General features: G+C 38.4%; 1 protein-coding gene across 1 annotated transcript in view; it reads right to left on the bottom strand.

Moving 5' to 3' along the window:
• Window positions 1-4,435, bottom strand: part of LOC124624984 (peripherin-2-like) — a 72,050-nt gene extending 67,615 nt beyond the window's left edge. The window contains exon 1 of the mRNA XM_047149146.1: window positions 4,290-4,435. Coding sequence (XP_047005102.1) covers window positions 4,290-4,435 — 146 coding nt within the window. The remainder of the gene's footprint in view (window positions 1-4,289) is intronic.
• Between the last annotated feature and the right edge of the window lie 15,011 nt (window positions 4,436-19,446).

Genomic DNA, 19,446 nt, shown 5'->3' with positions numbered 1-19,446 from the left:
CCTAACGTGAAATTTTTATCAAAGAAATTAATCTTTAATATAAAGAATCTTACACTAATTTTTTCTCAGTTGAAGTTGGGTGGTGAATGCTACATACAGGAGGGAGGGGAGGGGGTGTGGCAGGCAGAGAGGACCAATAGTAATCTTTTTATAGTATGTGAAACCTAAAAATCAATTCGCTTGCTTTTCCGAGTATGACTTAAACCACTTCTTTGCTGCATGCCTTATTCATAGTATTTCTAATTTGTGTAATAAAGTTATGTGGCCCAACATGGCACATGCCTTTGACAATGACAAGACAATGCCATTTTGATCACCTTCCTTTATTATTTTGAGAAAAACTTACACAAACTGTGCTATAGCAGACTCCACTTTTTTTGCAAACAAGGTTACTTTGTTTTGGTGATAAATGGGAGACAAGAGCAAAATTGCTCTATAGTTCTCTACATTCTCTGCAACACTTTTCTTTGTATACTGAAGTTATTACTTTAGCTTGTGATACATGTGAGAAATCTGCCAATTTGTAATGATTCATTAATTGTTATTGTTGAAAAAGCTACTATTGTATTTATGGATTCTTTAGGTAGACAAATTTCGATTTCACATAGTGTTTGTGGTGTTCCTCTGTCTTCTACTACTGTCACTGTTATGAGTGCAGATGTGCATGCTGTGACAATTGCCTCTCTTTTTCTGAGTTTACTACTTTCTCTGCAGCTGTTATAACTGTTGTTTTCTCAACATTTTCTTATGTAGATCATGTTTGCATATATTTTACTACTAATACAAATGGAGAAGCCGTTAGGGGAGGGCTTTGCAGTACTTTCATGGCCTTCTTTATGTATAATGATTGGCAGGTCTCCTCATCTAATAGTAATGTAATTGTGGAACAGCTCTCACTTCTGTTACAAGCACTATTGAGTGCCACTAATTCTCAGGTTGACTAATTACTGAGCTCTTTAAATAGATGCTTGCTCTGTGCCATAAAGTGCCTTCTTGTTAGCTCATCTTTGCTGAGGAGAAAAATATCTGAGGTGGACTCTCAGGTATGCCCTTCTGTTGGCTTTTTGAATATATTTGTTTATAAAAGAATATTAAAAAAGCTTAAGCCTGTCACAATTGCTTTTCACTCACCTAATCTAATTAATGTAACCAGATCATATTCCAACACCACTTGACACATTTTTGCCACATAACATACACTTACAGTTGGTAATTACTTGCAATTTACAGGGTGACCTAATATAATGTGTATATGCATCGCCATTTTTCTACTACAGTGCTTTCATATGCATTCTTCCTACACAAAACTTTATGGTGCAGTGTTTTATTTGCATTCTTTTAGTGTCCCACTTAAAGACCTTCCATTACTACCCTGGAGATTATAAAATAGCAATTTAATCATTAATGTTGTTCAAAATTTATCATTATTATTCCTAAAATTATGAAACTTAAGTCTCAAGAATGTGGTTATTGTTAATGTTTGGCCTTGGTGTCCATAAGTCTTAATTATTTTGTCACTACATAGTATTCATGCTGTACATCTAGCATTTTCTATTGTGAACCACTATAATCTAAAATTTTTCTCATTCCATGTGTTAGTGATTATTGACAAGAGTGTATGGAAGATGAACAAAAGAAATAAATAAATTCATTCATACACAGAATTTTTTTACTTAATTTGCATTCATTCATATCAGCATGGTCAGTAGATGAAACTTGTTTTCCACTTTTAAACAATTACCAGTATATATATTTTGGAATGATGATCTGTTAAAGTATTGCAACTAAATAGAGCTGAACCACCACCCCCACCCCTTTCCCCAAACTTACGGAAGGATGAAGTATCTAAGCCACTGGTGAGTGCAGCCCAAATGTGATGCCAAATGAAGGTAAGTGTTCATTTTTCACAATTATTTCATCACAGGTCACATCACGTCATAAAACTTCTCAACAGATGAAATGAAAGTTTACTTTGTAGTTGAAATTTATTTATGTGCAATTCATGCAAACAGTTTGTTTCAAAGTATATACTTCTTAGTACAGAAACATTCTTTCTTCAAAGGTATTCAGTTTAGAGCAGCGAAATTCTAACCTGGTAATCTGTATTTTGAGACCTCTTGTAATTTCAATACATAATGGAAATTTAGTTAACTTACTGGGAAAAGAGAATTCATTGAAATTTGTATTGGCATACCAAAACTTTATGGCAATACCATTACATACTCATCTCAGGTCAGTGAGATTTTCTTAATGGAAAGAAACTTTCTTAGGGAAAGGTGCACAAACTGAGAAGAGATATCATATCATTCATTAGAACTGCATTTCACTTAAAAAATATTAACAGGAGAAATTTCTTTAAATTTAAAAAAAAAGCATGAATACAAGGTTGCTGAAATGGACTAAAACATATGTAGAACATGTCTTTCAGGGCAGTGTTAGTTTTTGAAACGACTCATACTATTGCTTATTACCAGTGCCTCTCTATAGGGGGTGTTATAATTCGAACACTATTTGCCCAATTTTCGTGTTTCTTTTTTTAATTAACAGGTATATCATCCAATCAGGTTTTAAAATGGATTTTGCTACATAAGGAATAAACAGCGGCAATAACAGTGTCCGTAAAATGTTTGCTGCCAGTGTGCTACTTTGCAAAGTGCCGTCCACATTATTAGACCTGCGTCAAAGTGATGCAATATTTAACTCAAAAAACAGAACAAAACCCCTAAAAGAAAGTCCGCGAGAGCATACGAGAATCTTTCGCGGTTGGCTTTCAATCAAAATTTTTGTCATTAAAAATCGTCTTACACAGGAACTGCAAAACGGAAGAATGGTGAATGGTGGTCAGCCATAAAAGATAAATGTATACCGTTGCAGACGTTTAGATTGGCCTTTTCGAGATTTACAATTTATACTACAGCACTTACAGTTTAGGAATGGTATTGGGAAAGTGCACACTGGTGGCAAACAATTGCACTTTGTGTAGCTGACGATCTTTGAACGGCTAACCAGACTGCCATCAAACAAGTCGTGACAATCCCCATTAAAGCACCTTTAAAATAAACTACAATAAAATGGGTCCATTCATTTGGGAGTTTTGATGCCTCAGATAATGAAAGTTATTACAGCCACTTTTTACGTCGGGGCTAAAAGGTATGCAGAAATAAGTTACAGACAAAAGAACTGGGTCATTTGAGAAAGGAAATCTTGTAATTCATGAGAGAGGTATGTCAGATTTCTTTACGAATTTTCCTCGTACGGTTCCCGTAACAGTCTATTGCTGTGGCCAAACGGACTGCGAGCACCGGCACCAGACTACGTGCGTGACGTCACTGAGCGGGCGCGCAGGCTTTCCTCTATAGGAGGTGCTGCTACAACCCTGTCTCACTCCCTTCCCAACCACTGCTTCCCTTTCATGGCCCTCTACTCCTATAACTGCCTTCTGGTTTCTGTACAACAGCAGGTTGTGTAACAAAATGTTGGTAGCAATCGCCACGATTTCCCTGTAAACATGTGAACTGACGGTACACATCCACTATACCAGCTTTCCCTTGCTTACTTCGAACTTTTTATTACATCTATAAGTCGGAAAAGCAGATTTCGAGAGTCCATTCGTATAAAACAATTGACGATCGGAAAACCAATGTCTGGTACTTTCGCTTATGAGGAAAAGCGACAGCGAAAAATTGTTTTCGTATTCCGGAAGTTGTCTCATGAAAACGCAGCACGTCAGCAACAAACTCTCAGAACCTGCCGTTGGGAGGTGCAACTCAGAAAATGAAGTCTCGTAGTTCAACTACAAAAATCACTAGACTTTTTCTAAGAAAATTCGCACCAACAGTTAAATAACAAAAGCTTTGTTGACAAAACAGATGCCTTCTCATCTCCTATCAAGATTAAGCAACTGAAGATCTATGGAGAAGAACAAAGAAAATTTTAATTACCTTCAAATTAGTCATGTTTAGAATATGTGCAGTACTCGACATGGGAAATCGTCTATTTACTGAAAACATCTGGCCATTTACTGCTCGCATTATTATTTAGGCACCATAAAGTAAACAGCAGGTTGTGTAACAAAATGTTGGTAGCAGTCACCACGATTTCCATGTAAACTAACGGTACACATCGTCTACACCAGCTTTCCGTTGCTTACTGAGAACTTTTTATTACATCCATACACTTTTCGGTGGCGTAGCCCGAGACTTAGTTTAGTGAGTGATAAATCCCAACAATGATGATATCTACTGAACAAGTCTACATTTAGTTATTTAAAATTATACTTTTGGACTTACTTCTCTAGTTCAACGCCGCCCAGCTGAGGATCAAACCACGAAACGTAGAACCATTCCTTGTACGACTTACTCCCACAACATTTGAACGTAATCTGGAGAATGTCGATCGATGATTTCATCTGCGCATTTGTAGCATACTCTTTCATAGCCTTTAAAAGAGCGTGATGAACACTTTTGTTGTCATAAATAGAATGAAACACGCATATAAGCGTTACAATCAGTATCGCTACAGAAATCACTGCAGACGTGACAGCATACCAAAACAGCCACTTGTTTATTCGCATGTCTGCTTTCCTAGGTCTCGCCCAGCGGCTCATTATTAATCCCGCGAAGCTCGGCGGCAAACATACCGTCCCTATTCCCGATAGTAGGACGGGAAGCATGTACCCGTCGCTGATAGATATCATGCTCAGATACGACCCAACTTTCACCCAGATGTGAATGCCGGTTGCTATTACTCCGATAGAACATATCAAAGAGACCAAGTTAAGAAAAAGCAAAATATACGTCGCAGCATGAAGAGTTTGCTGTGACAGGGTTGTCTCTATTAGAACCATGAAAATAGTCTCTTAACGACACAGAAGAAGGCTGATCGCCGAACAAATAGGGCACTCTCGAGAGTCGCATCTCACAAGCTGCATCTGTGGACTGCACAGATAAAATTAGTAATGAATACAGATGTCTTTGTTATCATTAGTAAGGACAAGACTGTTCTCCGTTACATAGAGTAGGAATATCTATGGAGTGAGCATTCAAATACGCATAACGAATTTTTTGTCACCAACATACGACTTCTCCAAGTCACGCAATTATGATAGGGCATACAATTTGTCCATAAGTGCCGTATAGATTTGGAATGAAATTAAGGTAATATTCAAGAATAATTGCCTATCGAAGTCGCAGGGTCCAAATGACACATATAGAACGTGCGATTGTAAATCAGTTATGCGATTCTAGTGGCGCGCGTTATGTTTACGGTCGTCACTACAGCAACGACAAAAGAAGAGCGTTACGAAAGCACTTGTAATTACAAAGGAGACGACTTACCTTACTCGTCATCGGTATTGTCTTCATGTGAAAGTCCATTAGGGTGGTCTGGATGGATAATTTGGAAGAGTAGAACCATATATTCCTGCTACTCGTTCGTTTTCCGCACTGTCCGCAAGGAAATTGTAACGGTATTTCAGCATCGAAACTGTCCTTACGAAGTTTTACACAGTTCGCACCACTAAAGTCTACACAGTCCCGTTTTTCCTCGTCCGGTAGTACTCCATAAATGCGACAAAAAGTCGAACAATTTTCTACGGTGGGAAAACATGGAATTAGATTTTTCCATTTGAGGGAATCCGCCGAACAAACGTCAAGAACACCAGACATCCCGCTCAATAACGACATAAATCGTCTGGGTTTCCCTAGAAACTCACAAATAATTCGCGTAGGTATCTAATTTAGAGCAACTAAGGGAACGACAGAAAACAGATAAAAGTGACGATCACCAATAACTGATCAAAACGCCCGCCACCGGAGTCGATTGATCGATTTACGATGCACGTTCGATATGTATCGTTTACACCCTGCAACTTCGATAGGCAATCATTCTCGGAAATTAATATGAAGCCTATAGACAAAAAAAATGGCTCAAATGGCTCTGAGCACTATGGGACTCAACTGCTGAGGTCATTAGTCCCCTATAACTTAGAACTAGTTAAACCTAACTAACCTAAGGACATCACAAACATCCATGCCCGAGGCAGGATTCGAACCTGCGACCGTAGCGGTCTTGCGGTTCCAGACTGCAGCGCCTTTAACCGCACGGCCACTTCGGCCGGCGCCTATAGACAGATCTCACTCAAATGTTTCATGTATTTTTACACGTGTTACGTACGTATCTTAATAAATTTGATTCGATATCAGGAATGGACTTGGATTAAAAGCTGTTAAACACTAGTGCATTTCTTTTCTTTGCAAGAAATGTTTCTTCTCAGATGTCGGTTTTTTTCGGTGTAGTGAAAAAGGCTTGGTCACAGCTATTTTTAGATTTTTTACTACGTATTATGCTACTGGTGCGCCACGGCTTTTCTAAATTATGCTGTGGCGGTATTGCCAAATCGCTTCTATTACGCCAAAGAGAAAATGGCCCAACAAACATCGAGTCATTAGTTATGACCTTCAGCATACTTTTACGATTTTACTTCATTTACGTTTTTTATCTGTTTAATTTTCTTTCACTCTTATGGAAACTAAAATTTTAATCGTACTTGTTCACTCAGTATGTCAGCTGCACTGGTAGTCCGGCTGAGTAGGCGAATACTCAGTGGTCAGCATGAGTGAGTGCAATGCGAGGATCTCAGGTACGATTCCCGGACTGGTCGAAAATTTTATCTGTTCTAGGATTAGGTGTTGTATTATCATCAACCACGCACATGTCGCCTTAGTGGCATCAGTAGAAATGCTTGCACTAGCAGCAAACATGTGATACAACCATTTGGTTTCATATGTACTAGTACTACAGTTCCCTATTGTGACTAACTCTAGAATAAGCACAGTGGTTTGGCAGTCTCTATAATACAGAGGTAATGACTAACTGTCATATAAATATTTCATCGTCAGATAAAATTGCTCGAAAGAGTATACATTCATCATATAATTCATCATATAACAGCTGGGTCGGTCAAGCGAAATCCATTCTATAGCCTTACTGATCGGCAGCTTTGATTCAAACGGATTTTTTTTTTCTTTGGGAACATTTAAAATTCTTGATGTATTCGTCTCTCATACCTAATGTTGCTGCTCTAAGGGTGTGTATACAAAGAGGATTGACGAAATACAGAACTCAACAGGAGTTGTCAATAGCATACAGCAAAGTATAGAACACAATCAAACAGCAAAATTTAGAAGGAAGCTCAGGGGGTGCATGGAAGCAGGAGGAGCTCACTTCGAAAATTTTTGTAGATGAAAACTTGTTTGGTAAATGTATTATTTTTTACCATGGATAATAAACCGTTTCATACACATAAATGTGTTTGGTAAATGTGTCATCTTTGTGCCATGAATAATAAACCCTTTCATACCTCCCTAATCAAGGATTTTCTGATATATGCTGCTACGAGCATTTAGTAACGTTTCGATGTCAAGCATTAATCACTAAGGTTTCTGACATATGTTTTTATAAACTCTTGGCATCCATGTCCACTGAGTTTGGGTTAGCTCTGCGTAGATCCATCATAGTGTAGGTGTTTTGACAGAACTCACCTGCAAGAGGTTAGTGGAGTCTGCAGATGTCCACAGTCACACAAAGTCTGTTTTTCCAAGAGGACCCATCTCCACGCGTATTCTTCCGACTTTGCAACTTAGGAAGCACTGTCGGTTGAGGGGCTTCCAGGTCGTCGACTCCTCCAGAAGGAGCTCTTCTGTGAATGGTAGTCAATCACTGAGGTGTACGATTTATTATAACTGTGGGTGCAGTCTTGTGTGCTGTGATGTATAAATAAGGCTGTGTGTGGTACATAGAAAACGTTTCCTAGATTTAAGCCAAGCCACTGATGGACTGTCAGGTGGCCATATAGCTCATAGCTTTCTTATCGCCGAGGTTCGTGGCTTTTTTGTCTCATTTGTGGTCACCACTCCTCAGTTAATGTCCGGTAGCTACATTATGATACTTCTGTATCCAGAAGTTACATATCAGTGTCACGTGTGTGTCATGACAGCGACATTTCTAAGTTTAGCTAAAATGGCTATGCCTGTTCGAAAAGATGAGAGTGAAATTTCTTTACCGAATTAAACTGTGTACCAGCTCGTTACTCACAGCTGGAATTTTGCATTTCATGATAGTGCTCTTACTGACATGGCTATGCAGCCACACTGCATGGCCCGTCCCCCTAGCTTCAGTCCTGACAGACCTCTCTTCTACTTCCTAAATTTCAGAGAGACATTACTACATAACTTGCTGGACTAGAAACTTACTATGAGGGGGTAGTGAGTCTTTTCTGGATGTTTGCGTCGCTAAAAGCATTTCACATGGAAGACCTGGTGCCAGTTCAATTTCCAGTCCATGATACAGTTTCAAACTCTCATACATTTTCACAACAGCGTGCAATTCGCTCCAGAATAAAATTTCATTAAAGATGGGAGTGACAACTGCGGAAGCACGAAAACAGAAGATACCTGTAACAGTTGAAACTGGTCTTGATTGCGTGAAGCTTCCCATAGCTATAATTAAAACAAATAACTTTTTATAATTCATCAAAAGTTGGTGTGCCTATTTTAAGACATATCCTTAGAAAAGGTGTTCCAAAAAGGTCCATCCGATCTCATAACACTGTATCTTCTACAAGAACGAAGATAGAAATGTGTGATACATTTTTACCTAACCATGGAAACTGAAAATTTGCCATGGCCCCAGTTGTAAGCAGGCACTTCATGTGGTTGCCGTTAGGGGTCTCTGTGGTGCAGTTATCTCTGTCATTTATTATCCATACTGTGTTGCATCGATAGGGAGATACTCATCAACAACAGGCAGAGTTCAGTAACAACTGCGCAGCGAAATCTCCATCCTGAGTGGAAACGGTAGGTCTCCTCCTTATGCTCGTTCAAGATGTAGATCGCTTTCAACGGACTATTGCGTGTTGTCTGCAGAAATCTACTCGTCACGCCAGCTGTGAGTTAGGCATTGGCTCAATTGGCGTGTTTCAGGCGATATTAATGCTTCAAACCATACAAGATTCACTTACAAGCCCTGCATAATGGTAAAAAATAACAATATATAGAGTTTTGTGAATTCATCTGGGCAATGAGATGAGTAGCATGACTATAGTGACTCCAAAGTACTTTGTTTTATTTGTGACGTCTCTTGCGCAAGTTAGTACCGTTTCCATGATGTCATAATCTACATCCCCTTCCTACGATCGACTGAGATGGCGGAATGATTATTACACTGAATTAGCATTCAGGAGGATTGTGGTTCTGTTGGAGTAGCCAGAAGAACATCTGTGAATGCACAGTGAAACGCAGCATTATTCTGTGGCGACGATCCCTCGGACAATTTACTTTACTCTTTGATCTTTGTTAGCATTCTTTTTATTGGCTTAGATTTTTCAGTTGATTGGTTGCCGAGCTTAAGTAAATAAAAAGTTATTGCCGACTACTTGGTTGTATCTCTCTAACAGATGGAGATAAGCTATAGTTGTCTGAAGCTCAAATCTATGCCGGATCATCAGATTTAGGTTTTCTGTGATGCCCCTAAATAAGGTCCAGGCAGATTACTGGGACGATAACTCTCAAGGTGCACAACCAATTTCCTTTCCCATTCTTGAACATTCTGAGCTTGTGCTCAAATTCTAATGAGTTTGATATCTACAAGATGTTAAACCCTAATTTTTCTTCTTATTTCTCTTTCTATGACGTCATCATGCATGTGAGGGGGAGAGATGGTATGTCAGCAGCAACTTGATCACAGTATCATCAGCAAAAATTTATGCTCATAAGTTTCATCTCTCTCTCACACATACATACACATATTTTGCTCTCACAGTCACAGCCCAGCATTTTAGCAGACATTATAATGAAACAGCCAATCACAGTCCAATGTTGCACTAGCCATTGAAACGAATTAGCCACCCGATATCTCCAATGTCAGTAAGCATAGTTCGATCACTGAACCACAGTTTGTACAAGGCACAATGGATATTTAAAACGAATGTGTTATTTATCAAAATACACTTAGCTCACCCATTGGTACCTGTCAACAAATATATTTCAATCATTGTACCACACTTGGTGTAATGCACAATGGAAATACAAATTAAATATTTCCAAATTAAATTGTCTGCATTCTACAACTGTATACAACTTACAGTATTTCCACTTCTAAAATTCCTGTCATAAATACGAAAACACACGAACACACACACAAGTTTTATGAGAAAGTTATTTCCACATCTGAAATATGTAAAGGTATTGGCAATAATGTTGTAACTTACAGTATTTTTTGTCTAAAGCGTCTGTATTACTTATCAAATGTACATAAGCACACCCACAATGATTGTGTCAGTATCATTACAATGCCTGAATTGCTTCTGTTACTGTTCTTTATAAAACATGTTATCTAAAATAATTTGTCAGCCACTGGAAGAGCTCAGTTACTGTGTACCTTACTTGATGCCTAAAACATGACTGTGGACTCTCAAATTGAGTGCCACAATGCTGTTTCCATGCCTAAACTCTCCTGTAACTGCAAAAAAACACATTTCGATAAAATATCATACTGCAGTAATAATGCACATTGGTAGCCATGCATGTTAAAATGCTGCTTCCAGGATGTAGAGATGAGCTGGCCCAGGATCGAATTTGCCTGGCAGATTAATGACAAGTATCATGTGTCCATCAATCTGAATGTGGTTTATAGGTGATTCTCCACATACCACAAGGTAAGTGCTGGGCCCTTCCACTTCAGCTACGTCAGTAACAAGCGTTGATAAAACTTCTGCTCAATGTCACATTGTAACATATATGCAATCAATATGTAACGTAGTTACAGCCAATATTGCCTATGTTCTATAGTCAATAATGTCTATGTTTATTTTTGAAAATGGACTCGATAAGCAACCTGAGCTATCAGCAAACTGAATCTAACCTGTGTAACACTGTGTGGATGTTGTATGAGTGTAAGTTTCACTGTCATTTAAGCCCTCAACAGACCATTACATGAAAACTTAAAACTAACATGACTGCGTATTTGAATATGAAAAACTACAGCAACAAATGAACTTGTAACAATGAGTACCTAAGCTATATAACTGCGTTTTTGAATAAGAATTTACAAGTGATACAGAATCTGACTTATGCAACGGAATTTACTGGATTAGAGTACATCACATATTGTGGTATGTGAGTGCCTCTGTTCTGGCCCTACGTTTTGCGCTCACATCTTTAGATGACTTCCTTTTTCCATGTTGTTTACAGCAATTTGCAGCAGATGAAGCTTACTGCTGGTAACAATGAATTTAATAAGAAACAGTTCGCCAGGCTCCTGTTAACTACTAAATAACTTGTGAGAAGGGATTTCATGGGTTAAGTCTGTTAAAACTTCAGATTCATCATAACCCAAAAACAATAAAAGACGATGACAATTACAATGACACAGGTATCAACAACAGTTGACTGCCAGATTAACAAATTATTTCAATTTCAAAATTACATTAACAGTCAATAACTACAGCATTTACTTATTAATGGATGTGAAGATTTCTGCAACTGACAAGTAAAATATGGGATTAGTGCAAACTCGGTCTAACATTCACAAGCGTAACTCTGCAATTGTTTTTGCGCTATGCTTTACCTTGACTTCCATATTCAAGCATAGTTATGCCATCTAAATGTCTCTTGGCTATATAAATGAAATCAGTTCTTGAGTGTGGTAAGACCTGCCATCACCGATATGAGGAGAGAAGTCTTCCGAAGTAACAGTGATTTCAGGTGTGCCTCAGGGGAGTGTCGAAGGACTGTTGCTATTCACAATATACATAAATGACCTTGTGGATGACATCGGAAGTTTACTGAGGCTTTTTGCAGATGGTGCTGTGGTGTATCGAGAGGTTGTAACAATGTAAAATTGTACTGAAATGCAGGAGGATCTGCAGCGAATTGACGCATGGTGCAGGGAATGGCAATTGAATCTCAGTGTAGACAAGTGTAATGTGCTGCGAATACATAGAAAGATAGATCCCTTATCATTTAGCTACAAAATAGCAAGTCAGCAACTGGAAGCAGTTAATTCCATAAATTATCTGGGAGTACGCATTAGGAGTGATTTAAAGTGCAATGATCATATAAAACTGATCGTCGGTAAAGCAGATGCCACACTGAGATTCATTGGAAGAATCCTAAGGAAATGCAATCCGAAAACAAAGGAAGTAGGATACAGTACACTTGTTCGCCCACTGCTTGAATACTGCTCAGCAGTGTGGGATCCGTACCAGATAGGGTTGATAGAAGAGATAGAGAAGATCCAACGGGGAGCAGCACGCTTCGTTACAGGATCATTTAGTAATCGCGAAAGCGTTACGGAGATGATAGATAAACTCCAGTGGAAGACTGTGCAGGAGAGATGCTCAGTAGCTTGGTACGGGCTTTTTTTAAAGTTTCGAGAACATTCCTTCACTGAAGAGTCAAGCAGTATATTGCTCCCTCCTATGTAGATCTCACGAAGAGACCATGAGGATAAAATCAGAGAGATTAGAGCCCACACAGAAGCATACCGACAATCCTTCTTTCCACGAACAATATGAGACTGGAATAGAAGGGAAAACCGATAGAGGTACTCAAGGTACCATCCGCCACACACCGTCAGGTGGCTTGCGGAATATGGATGTAGATGTAGAGGGCAGAGTGACACATCACAGCCAGACCTCATCTCACAACAATGCTTAGAATCGCGCTCCCATGTTCGCCCTCAGATTGCCATTATCCACATCTCAGTGCTTACACAATGCAAAGAATAACATTAAGTTGGATATATTGTTTTCAATGCAATGGAGAGTTCTGACACACTCCTTACAACATGAATAACAGTACACACACACACACACACACACACACACACACACACACACACACACACACACACATACACATATACGCACACATGCAGCTGCGGAACACATATTCGGTCCTGGAGGGTAACAAGGTGGTAACAGGAAGAACATCTGACCACCCATTCAGTTAACCATTTGAAGTGCAATCATAACCATGCCATATGTGGCAAAGGTATTCTTTTATTACTTTAATCTTGAACTTTCTCGTGGTAGCATGTTTGGCAACCGATGACACATTTTCAGACATGCTGCCACAACAAACAACATTAAAATTTTTATGTTTTGGCCAGGTCTATAATGTTCTGTATCACGTAGATTGCAAATTTTTTAATATGCCAGCATAATGCTGGAATACACAAAATAAGATTTGTAAACAAAATGTAGTCAAAGACAATGTTGAACCAGCTTCCACCAGAACAGTATTCGATCTCTCGAAAAATCGATTCTTGTACCAAAATAAAATGTTTTTCAAAATACATAAAGACCAAGTACAAAATACATTAACATCCTTATCATAATATACAAGATAACAACATATCTCAGACCACAAATGAAAATAGAATCTTTGCAGCTACACAAAACTGTCTGTATTGTTTATCAAAATATGTAAACATTTCTACTATAACTGTACAGAAGACACATGGTGCTATTGTCGTAGCTTAATTATTGTGTATCAGTAAAAAGAAATACACGTGAGTTGCATATTGGCAGTGCTGCTCTAATTTATAGGGTAAGCCACATTTGTCAACAAGAATAGAGCAATGTTTGTATCACATCTTAAAGGAAACAAAAATTTTCAGTATTATTTATGAGAATCCTTAAAATTTGTTTTATAACATCACAAAAACACAAGGAACTACTGCTGATCTAACTTACACTTTGAAGTACACTTGTCAATGAGAATAATTTGATCTCTGTACCACCTTTAACGAATTCAAAAACACACATGGATTCCTTATTGATACTACTGATATAACATACAGGTTCAAGAACGTTTGTTGCTTACTGACTTCTGCTGACATACAGTGGAAACCACATGATACTTCACTTGAATACTCTACTGAATAGCAGTAATAAATAAGTACGAAACGTTCACCCTCTATCAGTAAGGCTAACTTACACTATCACACAGTGCAGACTACATGACACTCCATTCTATCCATCGACCTGTGCAGCAAAATTGAAACAAATAGCCCTGTACATTCAACAGAAAAATTTTAACAAATAGTCCCATTTCATATTCAGTTAACAGATAAGCATCAAATGCAATTGTAGCAAACTGCTCCATATAGTAGCATGTTACAGCGAAATCGTAACAAATTGTCCTGTACATCACCATGTTACAGCGAAATTGTAAGAATTTGCCCTATACAATAACAGTTAGAGATAATCATCACACAGAATTGTAAGAAATTGCCCCATATATAATTATTTTATATTCGAATAGTTATTTTTCTGCATCTTCAACTTCAGTTTTTCTTAGCTTTGTTATTGTGACGCTATACAAATCTTCGATAATTTAAAAATGGATTGTATTTTGGTGATGATGGCCAGCTGATGTGGCGATTGCCATTATCTCCTCTTATGGTGAATCATATTACCCTAAGTGCATGATTCATCATGCACATGCAGCTCCCCTTCTACACCTCCCTCATCCTTCTTTACTGCATCTCCAAGCTTGCCATATTTTCTTAAGCTGACATAAATGCATGTGCACCACCTCAAACAAGCTGAGACTTCTTGACATCAGCACATGTACATTCAAAGTGATACAATTCGGTTGTGGAAGATTTTGAAAAATAATGCAGACAGTTATTGGTTTCTTTAAATCTGCCTACACACTTGCCAGCTTCTGGTGATAAAATACAGTTTTAAGATCCAGTAGTTTACACCTACTGTCAGGTTAGGACATGAACACTGTCAGTTTCTGGTGTTACAACATTATGTGGACTCTTACTGCTGACACCAACCGTCAGCAAATAATTTTTTAATTATTGTGTAAAATCATGCATTAAGGATGTCAATATTCATTATGATCAAGATAATAGCAGTCACCATGTCAGCTGATCATCATTGTTCCAGAAGTAGCAATTTTTTATAACTGAAGATTTTCTATTGTATTACAGCAACTAAGTTAAGAGAAATCGCGTTTTAACTGCAGAAAAAGGCAATTTTAATATAAAATGGCAAGGAATAGGAGAATTTGCTACAATTTTATTTCATAATTATCTGTAGCTGGCTATGTGCAATGCAGTTTTTTACGATTTTGCTGTAACATTATGATGTATGGAGGACTTTGTTACAATTTTGTTTGATGCTTATGCGTAACAAAATATAAAGTGGATACATTTGCAACAATTTTACAGTTTTGTATTGAAATATCAATAGATGGGGGAAGTATCACGTGGTAACCTCTGTGTGTTATTGCAACCTAGCATTATCAGCAGTAGATGACAAACATTTTGTACTGCAAGACAAAGTTAGTATCCTAGTGTAGAGTGACTATTTGGCGTTTGGGTGGCTTCGAAAAGTAATCTAAATAGCTTAGATGCAAGCACAGAAAGCCTCATTTCTTACCTATGTATATTACCACTCTTCAGTATGCTATTTTATCTAAGTTTCATATAGTCCCCAGTGTCTGTCAGCAGAAGTCAGTCGCTGGCAAATGCACTGTAATTTGTAAATCAGATCAGTAGTAGAAATAAACAACAATGTTTATTTCTTTTTTACTGTTGTAGTGTCATTTCCTCTCGGTTACGTACTTCTCAAATAGCCAAGAGATCTAGACAGATTATCTGGCTGCCAATTTTGTTGCCTTCTTAGCACCACCCAGGGGTCACATGTGGGGCAAATTTCAGGTTTACACCCATGGACATGAAGCTACATTGACCCCCCCAGGACTAGACATTTGTCTGTGAATGTATGTAATGTTATGTAATGTAGAATAATGTGACCTAATACTGAAATGTACTTAAATACTATGCGCTAAATAAACTGTTGTAGAACAGTTAAACAACATCAGTAGTGCCACATGCGTTTTTTACTATTGTAAAAGAAACCTTGAAGTATTTTGATAAATGAGATAGTCACATCTTTTCTAGTAAAAACTGATTTTTCGAGAGATCGAACTTTCCTCTGTGTAGAAGCTTGTCCATCATGGTCTTTGAACATATTGTGTCTACATATCGTATTTTGGTGCATATAGAAGTTACACTTGATATTATGGAAATTTGCTGTTTAAGTGAGACAACACATTAAATATCTCATCAAAACTCACCGTTTTTGACACAGTTTGTTATGCTAAAGTATCTGAAAACGTGATCTCCATGGCTAAACTTTCCACCAAAGGTAAGTTCAAGATAAAAAGAAATAAAAATGTATATTAGTCAGTCAATAATATTAATTCTATGTTTCTTGATGCATTGTCTTTTACTCCTCAGCTTAAATGATGCTTTGTCAGTTCATTTTTGTAACAAAGCCTAATTTAGGCTTAAAACATGAAGTGTCGATTATTAAAGCAGAAAAATAATTACCCACATATGCTTTGTAGTGATAAGCAACAATTTATACATGGTAATAGTATTGGGGCACTTAATTTGAGAGTCCATAGTCATTGCCGTGTGGGGTAGCTGAGCGGTCTGAGGCCATGTCATGGTCCACATGGCTCCCCCTGCTAGGTGTTCGAGTCCTCCCTTGGGCATGGGTGTGTGTATTTTGTCCATAGCATAAGTTAGTTTAAGTTAGATTAAATAGCGTATAAGCCAAGGGACCGATGACCACAGCAATTTGGTCCCGTAAGATCTTACCAAAAATTTCCAATTTTTCCACAGTCTTTTTTAGGCAAAAAGTGTAAGTTGCACAATAACTGCACTCTCCCACTATATGACAAATTATTGTAGTTAATATGTGTTTTATAGAGCCAAAAACCGATTTAAATGTGGAAATATGATGTAGTAGTTAATTTGTTATTCCACAATCGGGTTTAGGTATCAAGTATAAGTTACACATTAATTCTCTCTTGTAATAGTTGACAAATTATTTTAGCTAACATGTGTTTTATAGAACAATAATACTGACAATTTAGATGTGCTAATTACAAGGGCAGTTCAATAAGTAATGCAACACATTTTTTTTTTCTCTGCCAATTTTGGTTGAAAAAACCGGAAATTTCTTGTGGTATATTTTCAAACATTCCCGCTTCGTCTCGTATAGTTTCATTGACTTCCGAAAGGTGGCAGCACTGCACGGAGCTGTTAAAATGGCGTCTGTAACGCATGTGCGTTGCAAACAACGGGCAGTGATCGAGTTTCTTTTGGCGGAAAACCAGGGCATCTCAGATATTCATAGGCGCTTGCAGAATGTCTACGGTGATCTGGCAGTGGACAAAAGCACGGTGAGTCGTTGGGCAAAGCGTGTGTCATCATCGCCGCAAGGTCAAGCAAGACTGTCTGATCTCCCGCGTGCCGGCCGGCCGTGCACAGCTGTGACTCCTGCAATGGCGGAGTGTGCGAACACACTCGTTCGAGATGATCGACGGATCACCATCAAACAACTCAGTGCTCAACTTGACATCTCTGTTGGTAATGCTGTCACAATTGTTCACCAGTTGGGATATTCAAAGGTTTGTTCCCGCTGGGTCCCTTGTTGTCTAACCGAACACCATAAAGAGCAAAGGAGAACCATCTGTGCGGAATTGCTTGCTCGTCATGTAGCTGAGGGTAACAATTTCTTGTCAAAGTTTGTTACAGGCGATGAAACATGGGTTCATCACTTCGAACCTGAAACAAAACGGCAATCAATGGAGTGGCGCCACACCCACTCCCCTATCAAGAAAAAATTTAAAGCCATGCCCTCAGCCGGTAAAGTCATGGTTACAGTCTTCTGGGACGCTGAAGGGGTTATTCTGTTCGATGTCCTTCCCCATGGTCAAACGATCAGCTCTGAAGTGTATTGTGCTACTCTTCAGGAATTGAAGAAACGACTTCAGCGTGTTCGTAGGCACAAAAATCTGAACGAACTTCTCCTTCTTCATGACAACGCAAGACCTCACACAAGTCTTCGCACCCGAGAGGAGCTCACAAAACTTCAGTGGACTGTTCTTCCTCATGCACCCTACAGCCCCGATCTCACACCGTCGGATTCCCATATGTTTGGCCCAATGAAGGACGCAATCCGTGGGAGGCACTACGCGGATGATGAAGAAGTTATTGATGCAGTACGACGTTGGCTCCGACATCGACCAGTGGAATGGTACCGCGCAGGCATACAGGCCCTCATTTCAAGGTGGCATAAGGCCGTAGCATTGAATGGAGATTACGTTGAAAAATAGTGTTGTGTAGCTAAAAGATTGGGGAATAACCTGGTGTATTTCAATGCTGAATAAAACAACCCCTGTTTCAGAAAAAAAATGTGTTGCATTACTCATTGAACTGCCCTCGTAAATTGACATATCACTGTATCTACACTTACATATTTTTGATAAATAATTCCAACATCCTACTGTTAATATCTGTACATGTTTCAAATGGGGAAATAACATTGTTTGTGCTTTCGTATTGTTGGTAAATAATACAAATGTGGGAATATCACTGTATCTACACTTACATATTTTTGATAAATAATTCCAACATCCTACTGTTAATATCTGTACATGTTTCAAATGGGGAAATAACATTGTTTGTGCTTTCGTATTGTTGGTAAATAATACAAATGTGGGAATACTGTAATTTACCACAGGATTGTCAAAATTGTTATGTATTTTTGACAGATATTTTAGATGTAGTAATAACTTCATGACGTTTGACAGGCATATTAATTTAGCTAACATGTATTTTGTAGTGTTACCAAACAGTAATACAGTGAATTTATATTTAGAAATTTTTAATTTGGTTAGCATGATGCCTTATAGAAAGTGTGGCACAACGATCGAATTATGCTTCTTGACAAGTGCACTTTCACCTGTAATTTAGATCATTACTCACAGGCTACGTCACTGTTGTCAACATCTTTCTGTACTTACTGTCAATGATGGAGTATTTTAGAACATGACACCAATTTATAAAATAGTACAGATTGTTCAGATTCGTTTTTGCAGGACCAAGACAGACACTACATACTGATGGCCTATTTCATTTTTGTAGCCAGTAAAATACTGGGCTGTAATTGGATGTCTCGCTTTAATGGCCAGTATAAGGCCACCATAACCTCATGGATTGCACCCTCTTTGACTCTTACAGCTTTCTCCTCCTGTGAATTATACAACATAAGCATGTATACTGATGAGCCAAAACGTTATAAACCTTGTTTAATATTGTATTGTTCCATTTTTCAATCACAGTACGGAACAGGTTCTGCTTGGCATGGATTCTACAAATCCTTGATAGGATTCCAGAAGTATGTGGCACCAGATGTCTACAGATGAGTCAAGAATTTTCCTGCAGGTTATGGAATGGTAGTTTATGGGCCTGCAGCTGGCGACTGATATGCGTCACAGTGGGTAAAGACAGGCACATTTGCTGCCCCAGACATCGATGTGTGTTCACTACAATGCCCCTCAAGCCATTGTA

The sequence above is a fragment of the Schistocerca americana genome, chromosome 1 (genome assembly GCF_021461395.2).
Source record: "Schistocerca americana isolate TAMUIC-IGC-003095 chromosome 1, iqSchAmer2.1, whole genome shotgun sequence".
Lineage (NCBI taxonomy): Eukaryota > Metazoa > Arthropoda > Insecta > Orthoptera > Acrididae > Schistocerca > Schistocerca americana.
Note: the sequence above shows the minus strand (reverse complement) of the source record. Positions and strands in the feature narration are given on the sequence as shown.